At 36.6% G+C, this 25216-nt stretch overlaps 1 protein-coding gene across 1 annotated transcript in view; it reads left to right on the forward strand.

Moving 5' to 3' along the window:
- SKAP2 (src kinase associated phosphoprotein 2) overlaps positions 1 to 25216 on the forward strand; it is a 119973-nt gene that overhangs the window by 72193 nt on the left and 22564 nt on the right. Inside the window, exons 7-9 of the mRNA XM_017731163.1 lie at positions 8551 to 8675; positions 9582 to 9645; positions 10070 to 10174. Coding sequence (XP_017586652.1) covers positions 8551 to 8675; positions 9582 to 9645; positions 10070 to 10174 — 294 coding nt within the window. The remainder of the gene's footprint in view (positions 1 to 8550; positions 8676 to 9581; positions 9646 to 10069; positions 10175 to 25216) is intronic.

The raw sequence follows: 25216 nt of genomic DNA on the forward strand, positions 1-25216 counted from the left end.
AGTGCTATGAATTTTTAAAATGTGTAAATATTTCTCAGAACTTGTAAGTGGTATACATGTTTTCTAAAGCAGGGAAACTGAGGAAAAAATATTTAAGTTTCTTGTAAAACTGCTTTGTTTGCCAATAACAGCTGGCTGTTTGGTTTGATAGTATGCTGGTACTCAATTGTGTTACTAGATGGAAAATATTGTTTCTCTCCAAATAGGATATTAATTTGAAAATACCCTATAGTAATTATACCTTCCAAGTTCCTTAGAGATGGTTCTATCCAGGAAAACATTAATCTAAAAGCTGCATAGTGGAGTTCTTTGTTTCTTTTAAAATAGTTTCTGTTCTGGAAAAGCTAGAAATTAAGTAATGTATTTAACCAAAGCCAGCCGTGGAAACTAAAGCAAACTTCTGAAGGTGACTTTTAACTTTAAATGGCCAGTTTGGAAAGAATCTCGCATAAATGTTGTGATACTACTTTGAATTTTTAAAATTGACAGTCAAATAAAACATATTTAAATGGTATGCCATGTACGTTTGACGTTTAAGGGTAAACTAAATCACACATAAGTATATCTGAGTAAATTTTAAAAGTAAAATAATGTCTTCCCCCCTGACCACCCCCGTGCAAAAAGGAAAAAATTCCAGGGCAAACTTTCCATTGAAGTAGTTTCTTTATTTTTCTTTTTATGTTTGTCTTTTTATTTTTGAGATTACTGCAGGTAGTTATTATGACTAATATTATGACTAAGACTAATATAATTTGCTCCAGTTTGTTTCATTCCTTGATATACCGGCTCATTTACGCTCATCCTCTCTTTAAAAATACAAGATGTAGAGAGTCTAATTTTAAGTCTGGTTTTCATTTTGCTAGTTTCCCACCATGTTTTCAGAGTTTTGCTAGTATATCTGCTAAATGTTCCCTTTTCTTCTATACTCTTGGGATTTACAGGTTGATCAAGCTTCACAAACATGAACAATCTTCATTCAGAAATTTTGAGATGTGGCATAATACTGATTTGTCAGTACTGATTGATTTCTTTCTCTGGAAAATGATCATGTGCTGTTTATTTTTATATATATAGTTATACATTGCCTATTACTTTAAAAATGGCAATTGTTTTTTCAGAATATAATGCTAAGTCACAAAGATTGTTCTTGATTACAAAATCTTTGTATTTTTGTCTGCTATTTTTTTAGAAAAAAAAAAGGTTTGATTTTTCTTTTTACATTCTTTTCCTTGTGGTTATGCTAATGACTATTTATGCTTTCTAGCATACGGCCTTTGTATTAAGGCAGGCATGTTGCCCACCTGGCCTTAGTCCGTTTTTTTTTTTTCTTGTTTTGCAACAACCTGATTATCAAGTCTGTGTTGCAATTTTTAATACCTGTGTTGAATGCTAAGATACATGGAAATACGTTCCCTAGCACTCAGAATGTTGGGGTCATGTTAGGAGTTGACTGTGATATTTTGTGGGATCTCTTTTGTTTATGAATCTATAGACAGTTTTTTTGACTAATGCATTTACAGCTTTTGTAGGCTGCAGATTGTTTGGGGTAGGTCCTCTTAACCATAACCTCTCCTATGTGGGAGGGGCACATAGTCCATTGGAACTGTATTGAATCACAGAATCATTTAGGTTGGAAAAGACCTCTGAGATCATTGGGTCCAGCTGTTAACACAGCACTGCCAAGCCCACCACTAAACCCTGTCCTAAGTGCCACATTTACATGTCTAGTAAATACCTCCAGGGATGGTTACTCCACCACTTCCCTGCGCAGCCTGTTCCAATACTTGACAACCTTTTCAGTGAAAAAAAAATTCCTAATATCCAATCTAAACCTTCCCTGGTGCAACTTGAGGCTATTTCTTCTTGTCCTATCACTTGTTATTTGGAAGAAGAGGCTGACCCCCACCTCATTACAACCTCCTTTCACATAGTTGGAGAGAGCATGGCATGGTTGGACTCCAAACAGTAATTCATGGAGGAAGCAAACAAGTCAGATGCATGAATTTCTGCCCTATCTCCACTGGATTGGTGCTTGTAGTGCAGAAAAACTAGTTAAGCATGGTGCAGTGACTTAATCTTGTAATATGGGATGACTAAGTCACTCCTGAACTTGCCTTTGAATAAAAAAAGTTTTTTCTAGACTGGTCAGAGGTACTTTGTTCAGGCCTGTGATGCCATTGTATATAAAATGCCTGTTCAGTGCAGAAGCAGCTCTTCATTGTGCAGAAGCTGGTCACCAGCCATGGCAGACTAGTTTGCTGTTAAAAGTGAGCTGTCATCCTAATGGTTGTGAGCGTATGTGCTGCAGTTTATCATGCTGTTCAGCTGCAGGTTGTCAGCATGGATGAGGTGTGTGATGAGACAATCCTGAGCAGGTCTGGCATTTACTCACTGGAACTGTTTTCACTCCCACTGTTGTGGCCAGCAGTGGTACCTGCTGTAGTACACTGTTGTGCTGGGGGCCTTCTTTGTTTACTGTGACCCTTGATAACTTGGACCATGTAGAAATTCAATGTGTGTTCTGACCAGCTGTAGAAGAGCACTGAAACGTGTGTTTGGTGGCTTTGTGCAAATTGTGAACCTGCTTTCAAAGTGACAAGGATTCCATACATACTCAGTCCTGCAGCCCACCTCACTTTAAATGGGTAATGGGCTGCTAGTGCCTGTTTGTTGGGGGATGTGTTGCTGACAAGCATCAGGGATTTCTATGTCCATCTGGGCTTGTTTTGAATTGTGTCTGTTTTTAAAACCAGACACATAAGTGAATAATCTGTGAAAGCTATTTTGTGTCTGCTGTGATGTGTCTTTTGTTAGCCAAAGTTTGATTTTCACGCTTAAGTATCAGTGGAAGTGTAACAGAGATAAACATGAGGCTATAGGATGCCTTTTTATTATTTGTATAGATTTGTTGTTTCCAAAACAGTTTTAATTCTTCTTTCTCCTTTTTGCATTGGGAAAGCAAGAAGCGTGGAAGTGTATAAAGCTCACAAACATGTAAGGAAGAATCATTTACTCTAAGCTGAATGATGAAAAATGTGAGGCCTAATCCAGAAGTATATAGTGCAAGATAAAGCCTGTGAAATACAGTAAAGGGCTGTGTGTATGTGTATGTGTATGTGTTCACCTAAAAGACTACAAGCATCCTTTCCACAGTTGTGATGCCTGCAGGCTGGTGTCTTTTTTCCCTGTTTTCTCTTCTATTTTCTCCTACATTTGGTGTAGCATTGGGTAGTGAAACAATGTAATTTATCCCTGCAATATAGACAGGTCTAAGTGAATCACCTGCGTTTTTTTTCCTTGATCACTGATAAATGGAATAGATGGAGAAACAAGGCTTAAAGGTTTGAGCTAATCACACATCAGAAATAGGTATTGCAGGAAGCATGTGTGTATTTATGCCTATGCTGTGGTATCAGTTGCCAGCACGTGGCCCACAACATTGCATAGGAGTGTGTTCAAATGTCAGAGCTGGGTGGGATTTTGAGAAGCTTGCCTGGTCCTCTTTTTCACAGTTTTTCCTTCCATAAATCTTTTATAGTCCTCTCTTTCCTTTTCTTCTATGCAGTGGCACCCTGAATTGAGTACCCTGGTTTCCTGTCATTTTTCTATATGATCTGTGGCTGTTCCTGTGTCCTTAGACACTGAGATGGTATGGATAACCTTTCAGACCTCAAAATGCATGTGAAGAAGGAATGTTAATTTGTTGCTTTATAAATGATTGAATTAATGGCTTCATTACTTCTTTCTCACTAGGCCACAATGTTATATGCCCTTCTGTCTCAGCAAACTGGAGAGATCAGCTAAATGTTTAGCAAGACAGTAATTGATAACATTATGGTAATTTTCCCCCTGCTAATGGGCACTAAAAATTTATTTTCATTTTTATAACTTGAAAATGGTATCTGCCTGCCCGCCAGTAATATGATGTTAAAGAGGGGTATAATTCAGAGGCTTTTAGAAAAGTCTGAATTTATTTTTTTTTCAGTTTCTTTAGTTTTAACATGGACATGATAATTTTGGATTTCTCTGAATAATAAGATAGTGATGACCAGGTCAGTGGTGAACTACTTCTATCTGGGCAGAAAAGGGAATTTTGCACGTTCAACAGGACTTTGTTGTAGCAGGGTGATGGCAATCAAAGGCGTCTGTCTAATGTGTACTGGATCTTCTGCTATGAGACTGTTAAATTCAGACCTTGAGAGTCACACTTGCTGTTAATAATGTATTATTTAGAAAATAACTACTGGGTATAAGCAAACTGAATATAAACAATTCAGTCCCCAAGATCACTGCCTCAATTTCTTAATTATTTTACAATTTCAATTTCTCAGAGGACTAGATTAAAGGAAAGAAGAAGAAAAAAAAGTTGATGACATTTCAGATCTGCTGTCTAAAAGGGAAGAACTTTTGTGCATGCGTTTGGAAAAGACTGTTCCAAAAGCTGGAAAAGGAATTACCATTTTGGAGATACTTACACTGAACTATTTTTAGATAGCACATGGTAAAGTATGTGAAACTACATTTAGCATGAAGCCATGTAAACGCTAAAATCTTACAGGCTCCTAATTTCAAGATGAAGAGAGTTAAATTATAGACTCTAATAGTATCTATAAATACTTTATCACTCTCTGAAATCTTTGTTTGCCTTTGTTCCTTATGTCTTTCTCTGTAACTTCTTTCCTTTCTACCATCCGAGTCTTCTCTGTTCTTCAGAAGGCACTAATTCTTTTTACATGTGCTAATAATATGAGCACATCGCCTTAGGCCTCAAATTTACAACCCAGTAATTTCAAGATCTCATTGAAGGTTTACCCTTCTTTGTTTTAAATGTTCCCATGGACTTAGTTACGCAAGGTTACTTCAGAATGCTTTTGCTCTGCTTCCCTTGAGACTCTCTTTACCCAATATAATATTGGCCCTGTTTCTGTTAACAACATTTAACTCTTTTTAGGATGAATGAAGTTTATGTGTAAGAGAAATGTTTAAAGGCTTTCAAATTTTATTCAGATCTGAATTTTCTCTATTTTAAATATAGGGTCGTCCCCCCCTCCCCCCCATATTTATTTCTCTCAAATATCTGTGTACTAGCTTTGGGGTTTTTTTTTTAGTACTTGGTGCCTGATTCTCCCCTCTGCTATACTACTTCTTTATGATTTTAAATTCCTGTTGCAAAATGATCTACACAGACCCAGATTTATTTTTGTTATGTGCCTGACATGGGAAGAAGGGGAGAGAGGAGGATGAGCAGATGAGAGCAAAGGATGGCTTATGCTGAAATGAGATTTGGCTTCATTGTGGAACAAGTTATGCTTGATGATGTTCACAATCCTGTTTGTTTTTACAAAGACTTATTACACTTTTTGCATTTCTGTTTTATGTTTTTCTGGGACAACTTATGGGTTTCCTGTTGTTGAATTGAAAAGCTCTATTTTGAGAAAATAACAGCAAAAATGTTACTGCTCGTCAGAGAGGAGTGTTCCATCAGCATGTCTCCCTAATTCACCCTAAATATGCTGTTGAATTCCTGCCTAAGCAAAACTTGGGTTCTGATTTGAGGGTTTAAAATCAAAGCTAAATATCTGTAATGTAAATGTGCTTCTTGAAGCTACTGTTAAGACTCCTGCTATAAAAACTAACAATATCTAATTTTAAGTCTTCAAGTAAAATCTTTAAGTCTTCAAAGTTTTCAAATATCAGAAATTGTTTAATTCTTCCTAAAGCACAGTCTCCAGAAAATATTTCTGGCATAAACAATTTAACTTGTGATGTGAAAGTTCACAGGAGTTGCTGTGGCCCTAACTTCACAGGGTATCTTGAAACCAAAAGCCCAGGTCTGTCCAAACTCATTTAGCTGCAAGCCTGTGCTGATGAGTGAAGTCGAGGTGATTGTTGAGTCTGATAATCCCAGGATGGCTCTGCCTTCAAGTCTGCACCTGACTACTCTGCCTGGCCAAGCAGCTACTGTGGGTTGTGGTATGCTCTGTGGTGATCAGGTGACGGGGTTGGTCTCCAGTCCTGACTGAAAAGGTGTATTCTGCAGGAGCAAATGGGATTTGTAGACCTCCACTGTTTGTCACCATCAGAGCAGGCAGCTGAGCTGTAGCTGACCTGTGTTCTGCCATTCTGTATTTGTGGAGCATTTCTCAGGACATACTAGGTCTTACCTCTGGCTTGTTGCCCCAGGGAGTGTGAATGCATACTGAGTCTTCCTCTCAACTTTATCAGGTTCTGAGTTAGATCTGTGAAGTAACTCATTGTCTTAGAATTTCCTCATTTTCAACATTTGAGGTATATGCATGATGCCCCATTGGACTTTAATCAGAGGTTACTGCTAAGACAATTGGAAGTAAAAGTAGCAATGCTAAGTCTAGTCTATTGCTATAATGGTCACTGAAAGAATTTAATAGCAAAGGATTGACATATATATATATATATATATGTATTCGGTGGTGCATGCAGGTAATTTTCATTAGCACTGAAATAGTGTGTTCAGAGAGATAAGACAAAAACAGTGTAAATAGAAGAGCAATCAAGTGGGATATGGATGCCATGCACCATACCCTTCCAAAGTACAGCATCTTTGTGGTTTAACTGCGATGCTCTTTGAAAGAACGAGTACCAGTGCGGCGATCATTCGAGATCAGCTCTGTAAAAGTGTATTACCATAAAAGGGATCATCCATGTCACAGAGAAGCAGTCTCAGAAATAATCCAAGAGAGTAAATTTGAATACTTGCCTCATTTTTATCTTGACAAAATGTTTTTACCTTTTGAACCTGGTGTTCGTTTATTCTGCCTGCGTGCTCCTATCTTCTAGGGTTTTGATAAACCGCCAGCATGGGAGACTGAGAAATTAATATGTTTCACTTCATCTTCTCCCTGAGGTCACAAGCGAGGGAACAATAACGTTCCTAGGGAGAAATGAATTTCATTAAAAGGGACCTAGTTAACCTATTGCAAGTTATTATTTCTAATATCTGCCTTGTGTGTGATTTCATGAATTTTGCATGTGTGTGCTGTTTGAAATAGGGCTGGAGGATTGAGCAAATATAAAATATTGGTACTGTATTATTTGTAGTTATTTAAGACAGAATAAAACTTACTGGGAGGAAGGGACTAGAAGTGAAAATAGAATAGTACCCTAGATTTTCTCATATAATTGTGTTTTTGGGTGTTTACTTGCCCTGGGTGAGAGTTCATAAAAAGGTGGAAGGACAGAGAATATGTGCATATAAGATTACTAGCCAGAGTATTTGACTGGTGACCGCCCTTATGTCCGTTTATGTTCACATTTCTGTGTTAGCCAATTTTTACCCTCTCAGGAGTGGAAACAGATTTTCTTTCCTATTAAATTTCCAGAAATATGACAAAAAATTGTTGAAAACTATAGTTTTCCTATTTTATCCACTATAGAAGTTTTCTCCTTTTGTTGACAAGCGTAAGCAATGGTTGCTCAATTTACACCTGGGTTCTATTCAGCAATACTTAAAGTAGTTTTGCTGCTGTGCCTGATGCTTATTGTTAATTAATGCTTTTCTCTTCTGTGTAAAAAGAACCCACACTAAATGGCATTTTTTTGATATGCAACTACACTTTGTTCTTTGTTTGCCTGTGCAAAATGTGAACTATGATGCCAGTCTTCACTTGAATGCTGCACTGTGATCTGCAGAAATTGCAAAACTTAATTACTTTTACATTTTTGGTTTGTTTTTAATATTCGCCAAAATATGCCAGAGCACATAAAATCTGATGCAGAATTTGGTCCGAAGGGCTTGAAAGGAGTGCACAGGTGCCGCTTGCACAACATGCAGTGTATTTAAAGTCAGATCTGTTGTAAGTGATACTTTTATAAACCAGAACCTTTGAAAAGTAGAATTGTCTTTAAAACAGCCACATGGCTGTAGATAATAAACTGTGGTAGGGCTCAGTGCTTTTATTAGCTAATTAAACATTTGCTGTTTTGAGAGAAATGCTTTTGGAATGAACACAGACGCACACACCTGAATTTATAACAAAATTTATTCTGTATTTTTGCCATGTTGAAAGGAGGCACATCTGGGAGTGGGTGGGAGGATGTGAAAAGCTGCTTTTCCAATTGCTTAAAAAGGAGCTTGAAGTTTATTTTTTGAGTGAAGTGGTTAGTTTAGGAGGGAGCTCAGCAAGTTCTGAGCTAGACAGGTTTTCCCATCGGTTTACTGAACCCGAAAGAGACACTGATTTATAGGAAACGCGTCTTGCAAGTTCCAGTTCTTGGCTTTCCCTAGATACAAGTGTCATAACATGTACTTCCTACTAAATAAGACCACCATCTGCAAACATCCCCCTGTGGAATTCCTTAGGCATCCTACAGAAAAATGTACTTTTGGGTACATCTTCCCTTAAAATAAAGCTTTATCTCCAGAAGCATCACTTAATCATTTTGCTAAAAACCTCCCTGTTCTTTGTAAAATTCATGAAATAGAAAACAAAATTTGAATAAACGATAACCTGCTGAGGCACTTACATTCACTGTTGTAAATGAAGCTCTAACTTTGTTTTTTATCTCCAACAGACAAACAACAGAAAGGTGAATTTGCCTTAGAGGGCTACACCATCAGAATGAATAATAGCCTTCGGAAGGATGCAAAGAAAGATTGCTGTTTTGAAATCTCTGCTCCAGATAAGCGCATTTATCAGGTTGGACTTTTTTATGTTGACTTGAAATTTAATTGATAAAGCCGTTACAATTCCAGTTACTGAATTAACATTTCAGTGAAACAACTGTCACTGACATCTTCATGAAAAAAGGAAACCCTTGCTTGCTTATATTGTATATTCATATTTTAGGAAAAAAAATCTGATTAAATGTATGTATGTACATGGTCAAATATTATCTTCTTGGTCAAGAACAAGGAAATCTATCATCTTTATCTATTGGTCATTTCAATATTAGCCTTTTAATATCTATTGTATAGTGTGCCTGTGTGATTTCTTGGATGAATTAAATAGTAAAAAAAAAGTTAAAATATGTATCAGTGTTAAATACATATTGTATTGGTCATGGCTTTTCAAGGAAAACCTACGAAAAGGCACATATCAGCTGTGCAATTCAGAGATCTATCAGCCAGACAGCAATATGGAATGTAAGTTTAATAAGTTTTAAATATCTGAGATTGCAGTTGAAAGCCAGTTAATTAAGCTGTCAGGTAGTGTGTTGGAGTCTGACAAGAACATTTTTAAGAAAACTGTACCCAGCAGTCTAAAGAAATTCATGGGTGTCTTCTAATTGTCAAGGGCAAATTTTGTTCATCAGTTCTGGCTTTGACATTGATGAAGAGAAGCAGCTTTTTTCTGCACAGCTGCCAGCTGCTGATCAGAGTTTCAAATCCATCATCCTCTCCTTCAATTACGTAAATTTGTCAAAATTAGCTGTACATTATAAGAAGCATCCTTGCAAGAAAAGTACCAGAAGACATGAAAAGAATTGCTAATGGTTTCTTGAGGAAGTGACGGGAATGTTACAGTCCCTCTTTTTTATTGCTAATGAAATTGTAGTTGTGTTTTTGTCGTTACTGCTAGAAGTTATTAATAAACATTTAATAGTTTACAGCTGCCACTCCCAAAGAAGCAGAGGAATGGGTACAGCAAGTCAAATTTGTAATTCAAGGTAAGCCAGTCAGTGGAGCAGTTACCTTTATTGCCAATGCTACTTAGTGATAGTAGTTCTGTCCATTTACTTATCTGCCATGTTAGTACATGTAGTATGCCCACATGTCCAAGTTTTGAGTAGCAAGTCTTAGTTTTCAATTGTGTTACAGCTTTTATATGACTTTTCTCTTTTTTCAAGATTTTTGCTTTTCTCTCAGAACAAGCTTGAAAATTGCTTTAAAAGCTTTCATTTAGCTTGAAAGCTCTCTCTTATACAAGCTCCTTCATATAAACTCTTTCTTATCCCTTGAAGAGTGTCAAAAAAAAAAAGCAGAATGTACTGGAAGGAGCAGGTCATAGAAGAACTGTTTTCATTTTGCCTAAATTTCTGCTTAGGCATTCTTTTCCACTAAATGTTAACTTTTTAAACTGTTGTTACATAGATACAGGATCTAATACTATTCCTGAGGAGGAGGAAGAGGAATATGATGATGTTGGACAAGTGAACAGTGAACCGATAGATGATAGCATTTATGAAGAAGTTAAAGGTATTGTTGAATTCTTTCTTTGTGACTTGTGATCATTTTGTCTTCTCTACTTCTAGTTTGATAACTCTGAGTGGTTTAAAGTAAGAGTAAAGTAACATGACGAGTAAGATACTTTTAAACTTCAGATTTTGCTATGACATTGAAAAAAGAATGTGTTCAGAGTGAGAACACTTCAGTTTTCTTTAGCAGGGGCATCAAAATAGTGCAGAATGTGTAAAAATGAACTCAGGGGACTCTTGGCTCATTAACATTTTCTGGTATGCGATTTTTTTAAATTGAAAAATTGAAAAGCCTTACATCTTTTTCCAGAAACTTGCCCATTATTTTTTTCTTTATTCATTTTGGCATTTGTATTAAACAAAAGTTCTCTATCATTCCAAATGTTACCAGCTTCTGCCTAATACAGGGTATTATAATCCTGCAAGAAAGCAATGTGTTAGTTTGAAAAGACTCTGGAAATGAACTGCAAATAAAGCAACATGAGTATTGACACTGTTCTGTTCCATGTTCTCCAGCATGGCTATGATTACACAGAAACTTTTTACTGTGGGCTTCCCAGTGTGGTTGCATGATTATGACTCTAAATGTCCAACTGTATCTGTCAGATGGCAAAACAAACTAAAAGAGCTCGGCAAAAGTTCTTGATAATAGACATTCAAGTACTAGGAGAAAGGTGGTTGTTCTTTATTAAATTTTAAGAAGCTATGGAAAATATCAGTTTTTCAGTTATCATTAGCTAACAAATGATACTTTAAAGTGATATGACAATTAATAATCACTTGGTATGAAATAGAGTCCTATACTCCTTGCTGTTTGGAGCAGTGCAATTATCAGCAATAATTTCAGAGGAAAAATTAGTTGTGTCATGTCATGCTAACTTTCTTTATCTGTTAGGTAGAATATTCTGACCATTGGAGAAGAGAACATTTTACACTTTGTCTTGATTTTCAATTTAAGGTCATTTCAGTGACTAAAGAGAGAAAAAACCAGTGTCTCGTGAAAATGAATAGCATAAAATTATAAGCTATAAAATTATGTATCTTTAAGAGCTGTTTTTTTCGTTGGATCTCTGAATTGTACCTAGACTACTTCAACACAGAATGCATGTTCTGCTGAAATGACATGCAGTGTGTCATGCATGCTGAAAAACTCTCTACAGTGAATATAAAAACTACATTACCAGGCTTAATCTTATAGCTACAAGATACAGCCAAACCTTATTACAGTGCTTTTTGGATGCTGAGGTTCTTACAGAAAGTGGTCTTATATGCTTGCTTATGCTTTTGTTAAAGAAGCTCTACATGTATCCTGGGATAAATTACTCTTTTTTTGAGCTTCACTTACCTTACCTGTTCATTTGAATGTCAGATAGTAAGTAGAGCTGGAGAAGTAATGCATAAAATATTGGGAGAAGGACATTGGTTAATATAGACTTCGAGTTCTTTGCTTTGAGCTCTGTCTTCAGAGAATTGCTGCCTTGGTGTGATTCTGCAGGAATTTTGAGTATTTTCACTTACATCCCATTTTTATGACAGTTTTCCAGGAGCTGTTATCTCCTATGGCTAATAAACCTGAAATGTAACAACATCACAAAGAAGGGGTAGTTCAAGAAATTTAGTTTCAGTTTTTAGTTAAATTAATTTATTTCCCCATGATCTTGGAGTGTGCCTCATTTTCATGTTGTCAAGTAGGGATTATCTTCCTTTATCTCATGCTTTTTCCATCTCATCTATTTGAATTGTCAACTTTTCAGGAAAGACCATTTTACCTTTTACAGTGGAGCTTTTAGTTTTGACTCTGATGTGCTGACGTAACTAAGTGAAAATAAAGCGTAAGTTTGCAATAGATTTTAGGTGAGTCTTTTTATCTTCCATAAATGCACTTTAATAATCATATACTTAAATGGAATTACAGACTTACATCTCTGATGCCTTAGAGCAGTCCTTTTCTTTTTAATCCATATCATATTGAAGAGTGTTAGATGAAATGCTAGTTGACAAACCGCACAGGAGTAGGCCTTATTTGTTTCTTGTATAGCCGTTCATCTAAACTTGATGGTAAAAGAGTACACTCCAGTTTGGTCTCGTCTCCTTTAATTAGGCCTGATTGGTTGCATTTAATTGCAATTGGCTGTCCTTTCTATTTTCCCAGGTAAGTGAATTATGCTTTCTTCCTTTCATGGTCGAAGGGTGGAGCATCATTATCCCTGCTGTTACCTGGCATAATAATACGGAACGAATAAGAAATTTGGAATGCCTGTTAAGAGAACAGAAATTCTCTTAGAAACAGAAAAATTATTTGTACAGCTGCAAAGCTATGCTAAGCTCTGGAATGCTGAAGGCAAATATGCTAGATCCTTTAGAAGAGGGAGAAGAAGTTAATCTTCACTTTGTTGTTATCCTCAAAGCATATTCATGTTAGAGAATTCTAATCCTCTGTTTTCACAGATCCACTAGCTTTATAAATATTGAATTTCAGGTGCACAGCTCATTGTACCGTGTTATCATTTATTTGGTTATAATTTACATTTTCTCAAGTAAGTAAAATTTTGCATTTCTGTGGTTTTCCAGTGTTTGTTATGCCAGCATTTCAGAAGGAAAGTAAGCTATTTAAGTTGATAATATTTGGTTTAGTATTTGAATAAAGAGTTTTTGGATTAAAAAAAGGATATGGAAATTTTTGCACAGGTTTGAAAATCAGGAAATTTTGAGAACTGTGGCAGTAATCAGGACTGACGCTGTATTCTGTAGCTGTCTCATTGCTTAGCTATTTTTTTTTCTCCTGCTTGTGGCAGGAGACAGTGTAGATGAATTTTCCAGGCAGAAGCTGGGTAGGTTCAAACCAGTGTAGATGAATTTTCCAGGCAGAAGCTGGATAGGTTCAAACCAGTATCCAGAATGGCAATAGTCTGTTAGCCTAAAGCATAGATTTCAGTGGTACACACTGTGTACTGTCTGCTGGCTGGCTGGTAGTTGGGAGGGGTAAAAAGAGATGTGGGAAATTTAATCTTTTGATCTGTTAAGTTACTTTCTTCTTTAATAGCACATACAAATTCATATTTACCATAGAAGGATAATTTTCATGGTTCTCAGTATTAGTCAGTGTTTTACTGTGGTTATTTATGTAATAGTGAAAACCATCAGAACTTTCAAAGAATTCCCAACTTCTAAAACTTCCCTGGGAAGATTCTTCAGGAAAAGGAATCTTTATACTGTCATAGCAAACTAGGCTTTTAGTCTTTTTGTTTTTTAATAAAATCATGGAGGAAAACATGGCTAAGCAAAATTAAAAATTTTGTTAGTAAAGGACCATTTTTCTTAATTAGCTATTTATTTTCTACCTTAGTACACTGTATGTAATTTTGCAGTCTACAGCTGAATGTTACAAGCTGTGACATAAAACACCTTCTGAAACTGCAGTATTAAATAACTAGAGCTGTGTGGATGCATAGAGTTTCTAGCTTAGTGGTGTTTTAAACAATGGCGTTGTCCTTGTCATAAAAAAGAACATGTGCCAGCTTTAAAGTTGTTCCCATCTGTTACAGCCCTTGAAGAGAGAATTTTTTCTGTTAACTTGAGGTTTCAGTGACATAATTTTAAGGGCCTTCGGTATTGTCTTCTGTGGTTTCACATCTGTGTGGAGCACATGTCCAAAACTGCAATGCTAACCACTGCCTGCCACCTTAATCCTTTCTTCAATCTCAACTCAGTTTGTGTCCAGTCTACCACACTCTGGCACAACAGGAGAAAAGAGGTGTTAATCTAAGTTAACATACTTAATTTTCAAATTTGTGTCGCTTTTTTTCTTTTGTACTCTTTCTCCTCACAAACTTGCATTGTAGCAGTACTTTCCATGGTATACAGTATAATTTCTGTTAAAATGATTCTAAAGATAAGTTTTGATTCTAATTTTGGTGGTGCTTATTTGCTGCATGGAGGTAAAACCCTCCCTTACAGAACAGATAAGGCTGGAAATCCTGAAGCAATGTTGTGTGACGCAAGACTGGCATTGTGGCTTTGTTATCCCTTCTTAGCCTGTCCATAACATGGAGAACTTTCAGGTGCGAAAGAGATAAGGGTGGTGAAATTCAGTGCTGTGGCGATCTCCAGCCAATACAACTTGCATAAATTCTTAGTTTTCTGTAAATTGAATTTGAGGATTGATTCAGTCTCTGGGCAGAGGATGATGGGAATGGAAACCTGGCGTTTGTCTTTTGATTCTTGTTACCAATCCTCTGCCAAACTGCTTGGTCAAGCCCAGGTTTCTGGGCAATAATTCTGTTTTGCAGTGTGGTTGGAAGCTTAGGTAGGGAAACTCTGTAACTAAGGCAAAGCCGAGGAAAAGGTAAGAAATTTCTTAACTATGATGCAACGAGAAGTGTGCTGTGCAAAGAAACACTTCAATTTGTTTACTTATTTTAAACAAACCATTTTAAATAGTTAAAAAAATTATACTGATGTTGTTTAAGACCATTTCTGACATTGACTATGAAGGTAGAGAGTGCTCATCCTGTTTCTTTCTTAATGGTTGTCTCTTTAAGCAGCTTTGGTGCTTTATTTTTTTCTAACAGTAAACTCCTGCAGTTAGGCAGCATAACAATACCATCTTCATCCTTTCTTCTTGCTGGACTGCTAGAGTTTTGAAGAAGCAACTTTTTTTATGATGTTGTACCCTTTTCATGAGCATGAAGGTAGGGGGGAAAAAAACCCATGTTCTCTGATTTACCTCTTCTTGGGAAGAAGGAAGTAATGATTATGTAGTGGAGTTTAAGTTTCATCTGTCAGTCATGAACACTCATGGCAAATATTTGTTTTCTCAAGATGTAGTGTCAGATATATTGACTTTTTGACACTAAAAGTGAAGATTTCACAGCACTGTGTTAATGAAAATTCTTTTTCAGGACACCTTTGCTTCTTTTAGAGTTTTCACTGTAGCACAGTCAGAGTATGTGCACCAAAACACAGTGTTTGGTGCCAAGCAATCCCAGTTGTGCATTACAGCTGTACAATCAGTTTCTAAAACCAGTAGGCTTAAAGAAAGAAACTGTTAATTGGTCGTTGCAAACCAGAGGAATACGTTTAAGTCAGCAGAGACGTGGGTGACGATGGAGTCTGAGACGTTACCTGTGATCATTGCTATTAAGTCAATATATTATATACCTTGGCATATGGTCCAAATTCCTCCCAGTGTTTATTGCTTTTCTTCAGTAGTTAGGGAATTCTTTACTTCTCGTCCAGAATTTGTATATAATGCTGATGTGCTATGATTTTTTTTTTGCCACAGAAAGAATTCTAAGTGCTTTTAATTACTAATTGATTTCAAAGTATAAAATATGAGTAGGGTCTGGAATAATTGAAGTTGAAAAGACTTGTGTGAAAGACCTGCATTTTTGAGGACAGTACTAAAGATAAGTTTTCAAAGTAATTTCTGAAAGTTTTTTGAATAATTTCCATGAAAACATCTTTCAGATTCAAGAACACAGCAATGGATTTTTTTTCCTTTTAGAACAGTGAGGATTCTTCAATTTTTTTTTTTCAAAAATAGAATCTCAGGGTTCTTAAAAAGTATTTTTCTCTTGTTAACCCATTATATTATTGTATAAAAGAAGTATTTTTGCACATACTATCTTGCTGATGGGTGGAGTACCAGAATAAGGACAACGGAGGGCTACAGGGAGCTTACTCAGTTTGCTGTAATTCAGAAGTAATTAAAGTAATACAAAAGCAGTGAAAAGCAGATGTGAACTATGTTTTAGTGTCAGAGAGTAATAAAGAAAGGAATTTTTTTTTTTAAGTCCAAGATGTGTTGTTTTGTTGTCTTGATCACTGGGATTTGGGATCTACATGGAAATGATTGAAAAACAATCTCTTTTAACTGGATATTGTTGAATCCCAGCAGCTTTGATGAAATGGAGCTGTGTCTGAATTCTGTCTCTCTGGGTTTTGTGGCAGTACTCTTATGGGATTTATATATGCCTTGAAGTTGTCCTTCAGCTAGTACTAAATGCTCACAAGACGTGAGTTATGAATCCAGACAAATATTTAAAGACATTGCATCCACAAGATGGTTAGGAACTTGATACCTGGACCTCAGCTTTTGTTTGCCACAAGAGCTTGGGCATTATCTTCAATTACTGTAATCCTACATCTAAAGAGGGGGAACCCTTCTTTCTATTGATGTTGGGTGTCAGTGATGGAAGAGGAGGTAAGACAACCTGGTGTAGCTGAAAAGAATGAGATGCCCATTGAGTGGGAAGTGGCAGGTCTTTGTGAGGAAAAACAAGGTTCACAGGCTCTTCTGCATTTCTTTTAAAGTGAATATAAAGTGGCTGTCTGTGAACAACAGGTGGCCCGTAGCTGTCAGAAAGCCTACTGTCCATGGTGCAATTCAACCCATGCTCTCTCATCACACACACACTTGCAAAAGCGAGGAGGCCAGTAAAAGTGGAATATGTGAGAGGTATATTGACTGATTTGTCTTGGAGTAGGTTTGTCTACTGATAAATAGTCTTAGGAAAGTGTTCTTTATTTAGTGATGTACCTCTGCTGCAGAAAATTTGGTCAGTTGCGAGATTCAAAGCAGTCAATTACAGTATCTACAGTAAATGGAAAGTGTGTGCCATTAAGTATAGGTATTTATTCTCCTCTCTTTGAACTGCATGAGAGACTTCATAGTTTTGAGATGTTTCAGGCTTCACAGATTTCAGAGTTTACAGGTGGAGAAAATAGAAGTGATCTTCTTGATGTTGTGGTCAACCGTTAGAACAAATTGAAGGAGTTCATGTTGGAAAGTCTATCAAAGTCTCAGGTTAGCAAATGCTGAATTTTATTTATGTATTTCAGACATTAAAAGAAAAGTACACTAAAATCCAGTCAGACCAAAAAACCAAACCAAACCCAACAAAAAATACACTACTAAATAAACTATTGTCTAGTGGCATTTTAAAACTTACTTGCTTAAAATTAGAAGGCATATCTAAAAAGGAAGTATTTTTAATTATACTTCTGTATGTTTAAAGAACTGCTTCAAAGACAAATTAGCACACAGCTTATCAAAATGAATTTACTTATTGAAAGAAGATATTTTATTGCAAGTACTGGTCAGTAATTTTTATACTCTTCTTTGTACCAGCGTTAAACAATGTTTGACTTTATTGATTTGTAAAACCAATCTGATGTGAACAGTATGTGGCAGGAACTGTTTGTTATTAAGAGATAGAATCCTGTCTCAGAAAAACTTGTCATCCTGGCAAGAAAAAATCGCACAAAGTAATTTTATTTGTATCAGTTTTTTCAGTGTTGACTGTCTCTGACAGCTGGCTTCATGTTAAATGTGAACAAAGCTTTGTTATGCATGCATGGCTTCAATGGGTTGTGGACCCAAATTATATTCTTTTGAAAGCAAAGTTTTCTGTGGTGGCACTGTTTTTATCTGATTAAGAAGCAGTGCAATACACCTAATGCATAGCATTCAGAGAAAATGTCTTGTTATGTGAGATAGTTTATTAAGCATAAATTTGAGGAGTTGCTGCAGTTCAGCAAGTTCGAAGTAAAATGTCAATTGTATTATGTATATTTATGAAAATAGAAATAAATATTGGGCCTGTTCTACTGCTTGGGTATAAATGTGATAAATACTATATAGATAGATCAAAGAACCCTAACTTTTTGAATTTGTGATGAATGACTGCATATCAGGCTATTAAAACCATTAGATAGAGTTTTTTGAGAAACGAGCAACCAGAGCTTTTATGGTGCCTCAGGCTATCGCTTCTCAACTTTTCTGGTTTCCACAAGGTAGCTATTAAAAGAACCAGAATTTGTACAACCGAATTCTCAAATAAGTCCCAGCAAGGTGGGCTCTAAAGGCTGAATTAATCATTCTGTTACTGTAGATACAAATATCTGATTTGAATTTTTCAGCTTTAAGAAATGCATCGGCGTAAATCCTTCTGTGTATGTCTTTTCCTTTCAGTTTGCTACTTGCTTTTCTTCCCACTCTCCTCAAAATGGAGGAATTAGCCTAACAAAATACTACCAATTAAGCAGAGCTTCGTGAGTTTTTCTGGCTGTATGCATGTATATCCAATTTGTCTGTGTGTTGCAGAGTTCTGTCATGTTTAGTTTACACATATATAAAGAAGGTAACATAGGAAAAAGCTGCTTGTTTCCTTGTCTTGGCTGCTGCTCCCTGGGCTAGGTACAAGTTTTTGAAAGAAGCAGGGTGGCTGCTCCTAGGAAAGGAAAATGGTCAGCAGGGTGCCGCTCCTAGACCACACAGTGGATCAGGCAGAGAGGGCAAGATGAAGCAGTCTGCTGTGCCCTAGAGTAGAGAGACAGATGCTTCAGGGAAGTGCAGGGTGCAGGCACACAGATAAACTTCAGCAGGGAGAATCTTTTCTTAAGAAGCCAAAAGAGACTGAGGAAAGTTTTTTGCAAGTCAGTGAGATTTGTGTTAGATGGCAAGATAGGATGACAGTCTTCTTATCCAGAAAGCAGACGCTTGTCACAGTGGATATTTTGTTTCAGTCTTTTTTTTTTTTTAAAGTCTTAACTTTTCCTAGCAGATCTTATTTTCGTCCACCTAAAAACTCTGTGTTTTAATGAAAACTGGTTTAGGATCTCTGGAACTTAAAATATCCTTAAGGAAGATGTTCCAGTACTTCCATCTTTGGGTTGTGGAAGTGTTCTGTCTTAGCAGGCTGTGACAATTATTCTGTCCTTGAATCTTAACATAAAACTGGGAATTAAAGGAAGGAATTGCATTTTCAAAACAAAGCATTATCTACCGGAAAGCCTGTGTATTCTAGCATGAGGGTCGTGCTTCCGTTGTCCCAAAATATACTAACTGAATTTATCTTGTTTGCATACCTCTCTCAAAATTTTATTTCCTTAAAAATTAAGAATAGATATTAGGAAGAAATACTTTGCTGTGAGGATGGTGAGGCATCAGAACAGGTTGTCCAGAGAAGTTGTAGACACCCCACATTGCTGAAGTGTGTTAGGCTGGGTTGTTTGCAGCTTTGAGGAACCGGATCCAGTGGAAGCTGTCCCTGGCATGGGTGTTGGAATGATATGATCTTAGAGGTTACTCCCAACCCAAATGATTGTATGATTCCTTGATAAGAAGTGACACATTTCCATTAGTAGATGTTGAACAACAATTCCAGGTAATTCAATAAACAAAAGTTCAAGATGGATATGACTTTGTTACAACTTCCGTACAGGTCATAAAACCTAGTTCCTGGATGAACTGCCTAGCTCAGATGTACAAGCAGTGCTGCTACAGGGCAACTGGGACTATGCTGTGTCTCTGAGAGCTGCGTAATCCAAAAGTACCATCTTGGAGTGAATTCCAGTAGTACGGGACTCCAGAAGCCATGGGTCCTTTTGAAATACGACTGCATGCCAATCCCACAGTGACCTGGGGAGCTGCCTGGGCAGCAGTTGTCATCTCCTGCTTATGAACTATTGCCATATCCCAGTGTCCTGCCTCTTCTCTCTGAGGTGCATTGAGGTTTGTGGCATGTAGGGCTAGGAAGATCTGACATCCAGAGTGGCCGATCCCAGTATGGACCTAATGTATGAGAATCAAAGAATGGGATAGTATTTGTAGAGATTAATATAGGAATGTTATCCAAAATATGGTACATGTAAACAGTCTGCATAACAACTATAATTTTCTGCATATTTCTGATTTAACCTGGTACTAGTGAATCATAGCAATAATGTTTTCACTTTATTTCATCATTTTGGTTGGAGAAAGGATTTAGCATAGTGGACATTATTTCATTTAATGGCCTGGGTCATAAACAGTGCAAAGTGGCAGTAGTGTGGGCTTGTTACTTTTAATGAAAATACCCAAAGGATGAAAACCGCTGAATTTTTTTTTTGTCAGTGTGCAGTTAGTGATCAACACAGGGAATGCAAAAATGTCTTGGTATAACATTTTTAAAGGAGTTACAAGAGAAGCATCTGGGGGCCAGACTTTGCTCATGGAAACATGCCAACAACTGTTTTGTGTTTCCTTTCACTGAAGTGAGCTATGCCTTGTCTTTTGTCCCTTTTTTGAGTAAGTTCAGGAATCATACTATAAATTTGAATACATTAACCCTGCAGATTATTATAGGTTATTATGTGGTTTAAGCAAGATGCTTTCTTTATGAATTCTTTGTATGTAAATATTATGTCAAGTCCCATTTGTCACGATTAAGGATATGTAGTTTTCAGAAATGGCTTTTAAATTTAAGACTTGCTGCTGATCAATGATTATGAGAAACTTTACTTGACATTTACAGACTTTTTCTATCATATACATTTAAACTTGAGAAATATAATTGCTGTACATAGTTGTCACATAACACTATAGTACAGAGTTATACAGTATAGATTAGTTAATTGAATATTTGATTGCTAAATGTATTTATGTTGGGAACTATTTATAATTTCTATGTAGATTTTAATAGCCACCACATTTATTTTAGTGAAACATTTTAATAATAAGGTTTATAAAATTTCATGTTGAACACTTAAACTATTTACATAGCTAAGAGCTATTACAGGTTGAGACAACAAACAAATTTATTTTAGTTACAGTGAATTCATATAAATCTTTATTGCGTTTATAAGAATATACTATGTACATGCCACACGTATTTAGGCCCGCAATCTCTACCACAGATTCCTGTGAACCTACAACAGAACCATGAAATAAACTTAAAAATTGTTGTTTGTTTTGTCCCTTTGAGACACTGATTTGCCTTCTGTCCAATAATTGGAACTATTTATTTTTGTTAGGGTGAGGGGGAACAGAGAAGGGAGCATTTTTTGTTAATCGGCTAAATAATTAGATGAGCATGTAGAAACATTAAACCCCAAAAGCTTTTCCTCTACATTGTTGAGACCTGTTAAGGGTAGTGTCATAAAATATTTTATTCTTTCTTTAAATGTTTAAGTATGGATTTAGGTAGGATGCCTATTGCCTCAATTTGGTATGCCAAAATTGAGGCTTTAGGAACAATTTTAGAAGTGGAGCCAAAATTGTGCTGTTGTTGAAATATAACATGAAACTTTATCTTCAGAGATGCTTCCGTTCAAGTGGGGAAGTTGTTATCTACTATCTTGATCAAAAAAGTAAAGGTAAGATTTAAAAAAGTACCTAGTAAAACTTAGGAAATTTGTAATGAGCTGGATTTTGAAGTCACTTGTGAAATTTTCACCTTCTTTGATGGCCCACCAGATAATTTTTTGATTTCTGAGTTTAATATATTCTGACCAGTCCACTCCGCATATAGGATCAGACAAGATACTTGATTTCTGACAAAAAAATCCCCAAAATAGTGACTTCATTTCTAAATACAAAGTGTCTGTGAATACAAAAACAGGAAATCAATGAATGAGTTTCTGGAAGTGGATCTCTATAATTTCTTTTATTCTTCATTATAATCATTGTGTGCATATCCACAATGAACTTGCTTGTGATGACCTTTATCTTTTCTCTTGAGAAGAATTACTATTATCAGGTCTTTCTTCATGAGGAAATAAAAAGGTCAGTACAAACCCCATCCCTTATTTCTATGCAGTGCACATTGCACTTTGGCATATTGTTATTGAATTTTATTAAGAATAATTAGATAATTTTGTCAAATAAATTTTAATATTCTAAAATTAGGCATTCTAAATGGTCTTCCCTGGTAGGCACTCCTGCTTTTTCTGCCTATTTTCTAGCTCCTTTCCTCCCCAGCTTGCTGTTGGTGTAACTGAGATTTGACATGCTTCTCTTCCTCCTAATTCTGTCAGACTAGCAATTTTTTCCTACTTTAACTTTGAATCGAGAAGCTCTTGATTCTTTTGCATCTATGTTATTAAAAAAAATAAGAGAGAGAACATAGAGTATGTAAAAAGATTGGGTTTGGTTTGGTTTGGTTTGGTTTGAATCAGAGATTTTAGATTATTTGTTGTTTGGAGGACTAGTGCAAGGAACTGGCCAACTAAGTTGAATTGAGCTGTCACTCAAAACATGACTGAAGATTGCTTATTTGCAAGGAGAGCTCCAAGCAGGAAGCTGAGTTCATGAAATCTTTATATATTCATAACTAGGACTGGGAATTGCCTGTACCTCTGTGGATTATTCAGTTGTCCTAGTGAATATATTTTGTTCAGTCGTTGAGATGACTGAGAATAATTTTCCTCCCATTTTGATAGCTGTTTTCTTAAAACCTGAAGGGCTTCGTGAAGCCCTGGAAACAGCAACTTTCATACTAACAGCTTCTGTGTTTGGCAAATGTACAAAATTATGGAGTCTGAAGAGGATGTTGGCTGTGGCTACAGAATGGGGCAAAGGCAGGCAAGCAAAGGTACTGGAATACTTGGTACTGGGAAAAGGAAAGAAAAAGAAAGAGGAAGGGTGTTAATGTATATTCAGGTCTCAGCAAGTAGAAGAGTTAAGTAAAGCAAAGCATTCTCCTAGATTTCCTGAAAACTGGTAAAAGGCTGCACAGTAGAGTGAGAAGATCCACTTTGCAGCAACTGTGGATGACCTTGCCATCAATGCTTGGGGGGTTTTTTTGTGTGAGAGAAGCTGTTTTTCCTCCAGAGATGTGTTCTTTGATCACTTGTTGCTTGTTTTTTCCCATAAAATAGTGAGAGGCCATAAAGTATCTTCCAGCTTTTAAAACCATGATTTTTCAATCCGTCATGCTACTATAGTTCATGTGGATGGCTGTGTGGTAATACAGGAGAAATGTGGTGTCTTTTTCACAAACATATTTAGAAAGAGATACCTTTTTCCCCTCAAATTTGGAATGAGTTCTCCAAATGTACTCATTTCTCTCTACTACTTCTCTCTGTTATTATTCTTCACAGCAATAGTTACATGATCTAAATGACGTTATTCTGTTCAACACTAGAGAATAGCAGCTGTAAAGTGTTTGCTATTTGTCCTTAGTGGGACTGGGAAGTTTTTGGTTTACTTTACTCTTTAGTTTAGCAAATGCTATAACTCCAAAATACTTTTCTTAGGAAGGGGATGTTGTATCTGCTTTTTGCTTTTGGTTAAGCCAGACCATTACATATGCTAAGATTCCCTGGGTGGTGCCACAGAAAGGTTGTTTTGAGAGAGTTGTTTTTTCTCCAGAAAATGTCTAAATTACAGTCCAGTATTCCCATGTCACTTCCTCTCCTTCTCTTGCAGCAATGATCATGAGTTAATTTACAACAAAATCTACTAACCTTTTCTGTAAGGATGATAAGGTAACTTTCCCAAGGTCTTCTCAATAGGAGGCAGGGCTTCACTTTTAGCTGAGATGGCCGGTTTAGTTATTCAGATTGCTTAGACAACTGGGAGTAACAGTGTGGTGCACAGTAGCACCTTTTAGAGATACAAGGAGTGCAACTGAGGGGAAAAAAGTACAGGATTTCTCAAGGAATACAGGAAGCCTCACATCTGGGGACTTGGCAAGATCTGGAGAAAACTGAGTAATTTGAGCTAATCCTGTTCTAGAAAGTCATTAGCTTCAGCTGTCTCATATGTGAGCTATTAAAATGCACAGGCTGTTTTAAACTGCTGCTGAACAGCTTAGTGTGGAGTACCAAAAGAGGCCAACTGCTGTTTCCTAGAAACCTGTTCTATCTTTCTGAGTTAGAGCAGGGTGTTAGACAGAGTAATTTCCAAAAGTCCCACCTCTCCCAAAGTATTTAGTTATTCTAGCTTTCTCACTTTGTAAAGCCAGTCCTACTTATTCAAGGCCATTGAGAAGTTAGGGCATTGTTAATATTAATAGCAGAGTTCTGTTACTGTCTACTGGTTGGGAAGAGTGGTGTGTATATTTAACCTCACTTTCGAATTTAGATAATGGTTATTTTCAAAGAGCTGGTTAAAACTTGTGCAAAAGTGTTAGCTGGAGGTCCCATCCAGATTAGATGGTGGTATATTTGAATGAAACCTTTTGCCTCCCTCTTGGAATTAGACTTGGATCACTTGTGTTGGAAGAAATTTGGGTTAGGAATTGGCATGGGTTGTCCTCAACTAAAACTGAAACATCTCAGTATGCATATTATTTTTCTTTAAGATGTATTTTTATATTGTTCATAACCCAGAGAGCTCTTTTGGTATTCTTTTGGAATACAATTCTGTATTGCCTGTTTCCCATCATATTTCTGAACTCAGTTATGGATGCTAAAAAAGGTAGCAGAGAAATTTTCCTGCTTGCCTCCTGTGAAAGTCTTCATTCTCACGCAAACCAGCTGAGAAACAGTTTGCTGTTTTGTAAACCAAGACTTTATCTCACAAGTGCAAACTTGTTTTGCATGGCCTTGTTATGGTACACCGAAGAAAATATTTTGAAATAGGTGTTAACACTGTTCAGGCAATCACTCTGGGAGGTGGATGGTCAAGCACCCAATGATGTTAAGCCACTCTTGCGAATCAAGTTGTATAAATGAGGTGGTAATTAATTAAATAATTCCATTCTATCCTGGACCCGAATTCTGTGTTGTTCTTAGTGCTGTCCCTCCGGACAACAGCCACACTCAGTGATGACCATTTAGTCAGATGCAACTTCTGCTTCTGCTGACATATGTTGATGTCATCTTGTCTGCAATCCCAGTGTTTAGCCTGTGTTTGGGTGACCCATTTCTATCATTCTGCTTGTGTTGTGGAAATTGGTTTTTTTTACACTCAAGTTTGCCATGCAAGAATACAACTTTCTTGTTTGAGCTGTTGGGTGGTAACTAGCTGACCCATAGAAGTAGCAATAAAATGTCCTCTTTTCTGTCATGGTAAAAAATTCTTACATTTATAAATCTTTTCTCTAGTAGACAACTTGTTTCCCACTTCCCTCACTGTCCTGGAGACATTTTCATTCTCAAACAATGCACTATTGTACAGTCAGGTGGAGCTTTAATAAAACAAGAGTTTGTCTCCCCCTCTCTGCTCACACCATGGCTAGACAATAGCACCTTCAGCAGCCTTTTCCAAACTGTTTCATTGTTTACAGAGTACACCAGGCTGCTAATGGGAATGCAGGGTGAGGTGAAATGTCAA

Source organism: Corvus brachyrhynchos, unplaced genomic scaffold, assembly GCF_000691975.1.
Source record: "Corvus brachyrhynchos isolate BGI_N302 unplaced genomic scaffold, ASM69197v1 scaffold84, whole genome shotgun sequence".
Classification (NCBI taxonomy): domain Eukaryota; kingdom Metazoa; phylum Chordata; class Aves; order Passeriformes; family Corvidae; genus Corvus; species Corvus brachyrhynchos.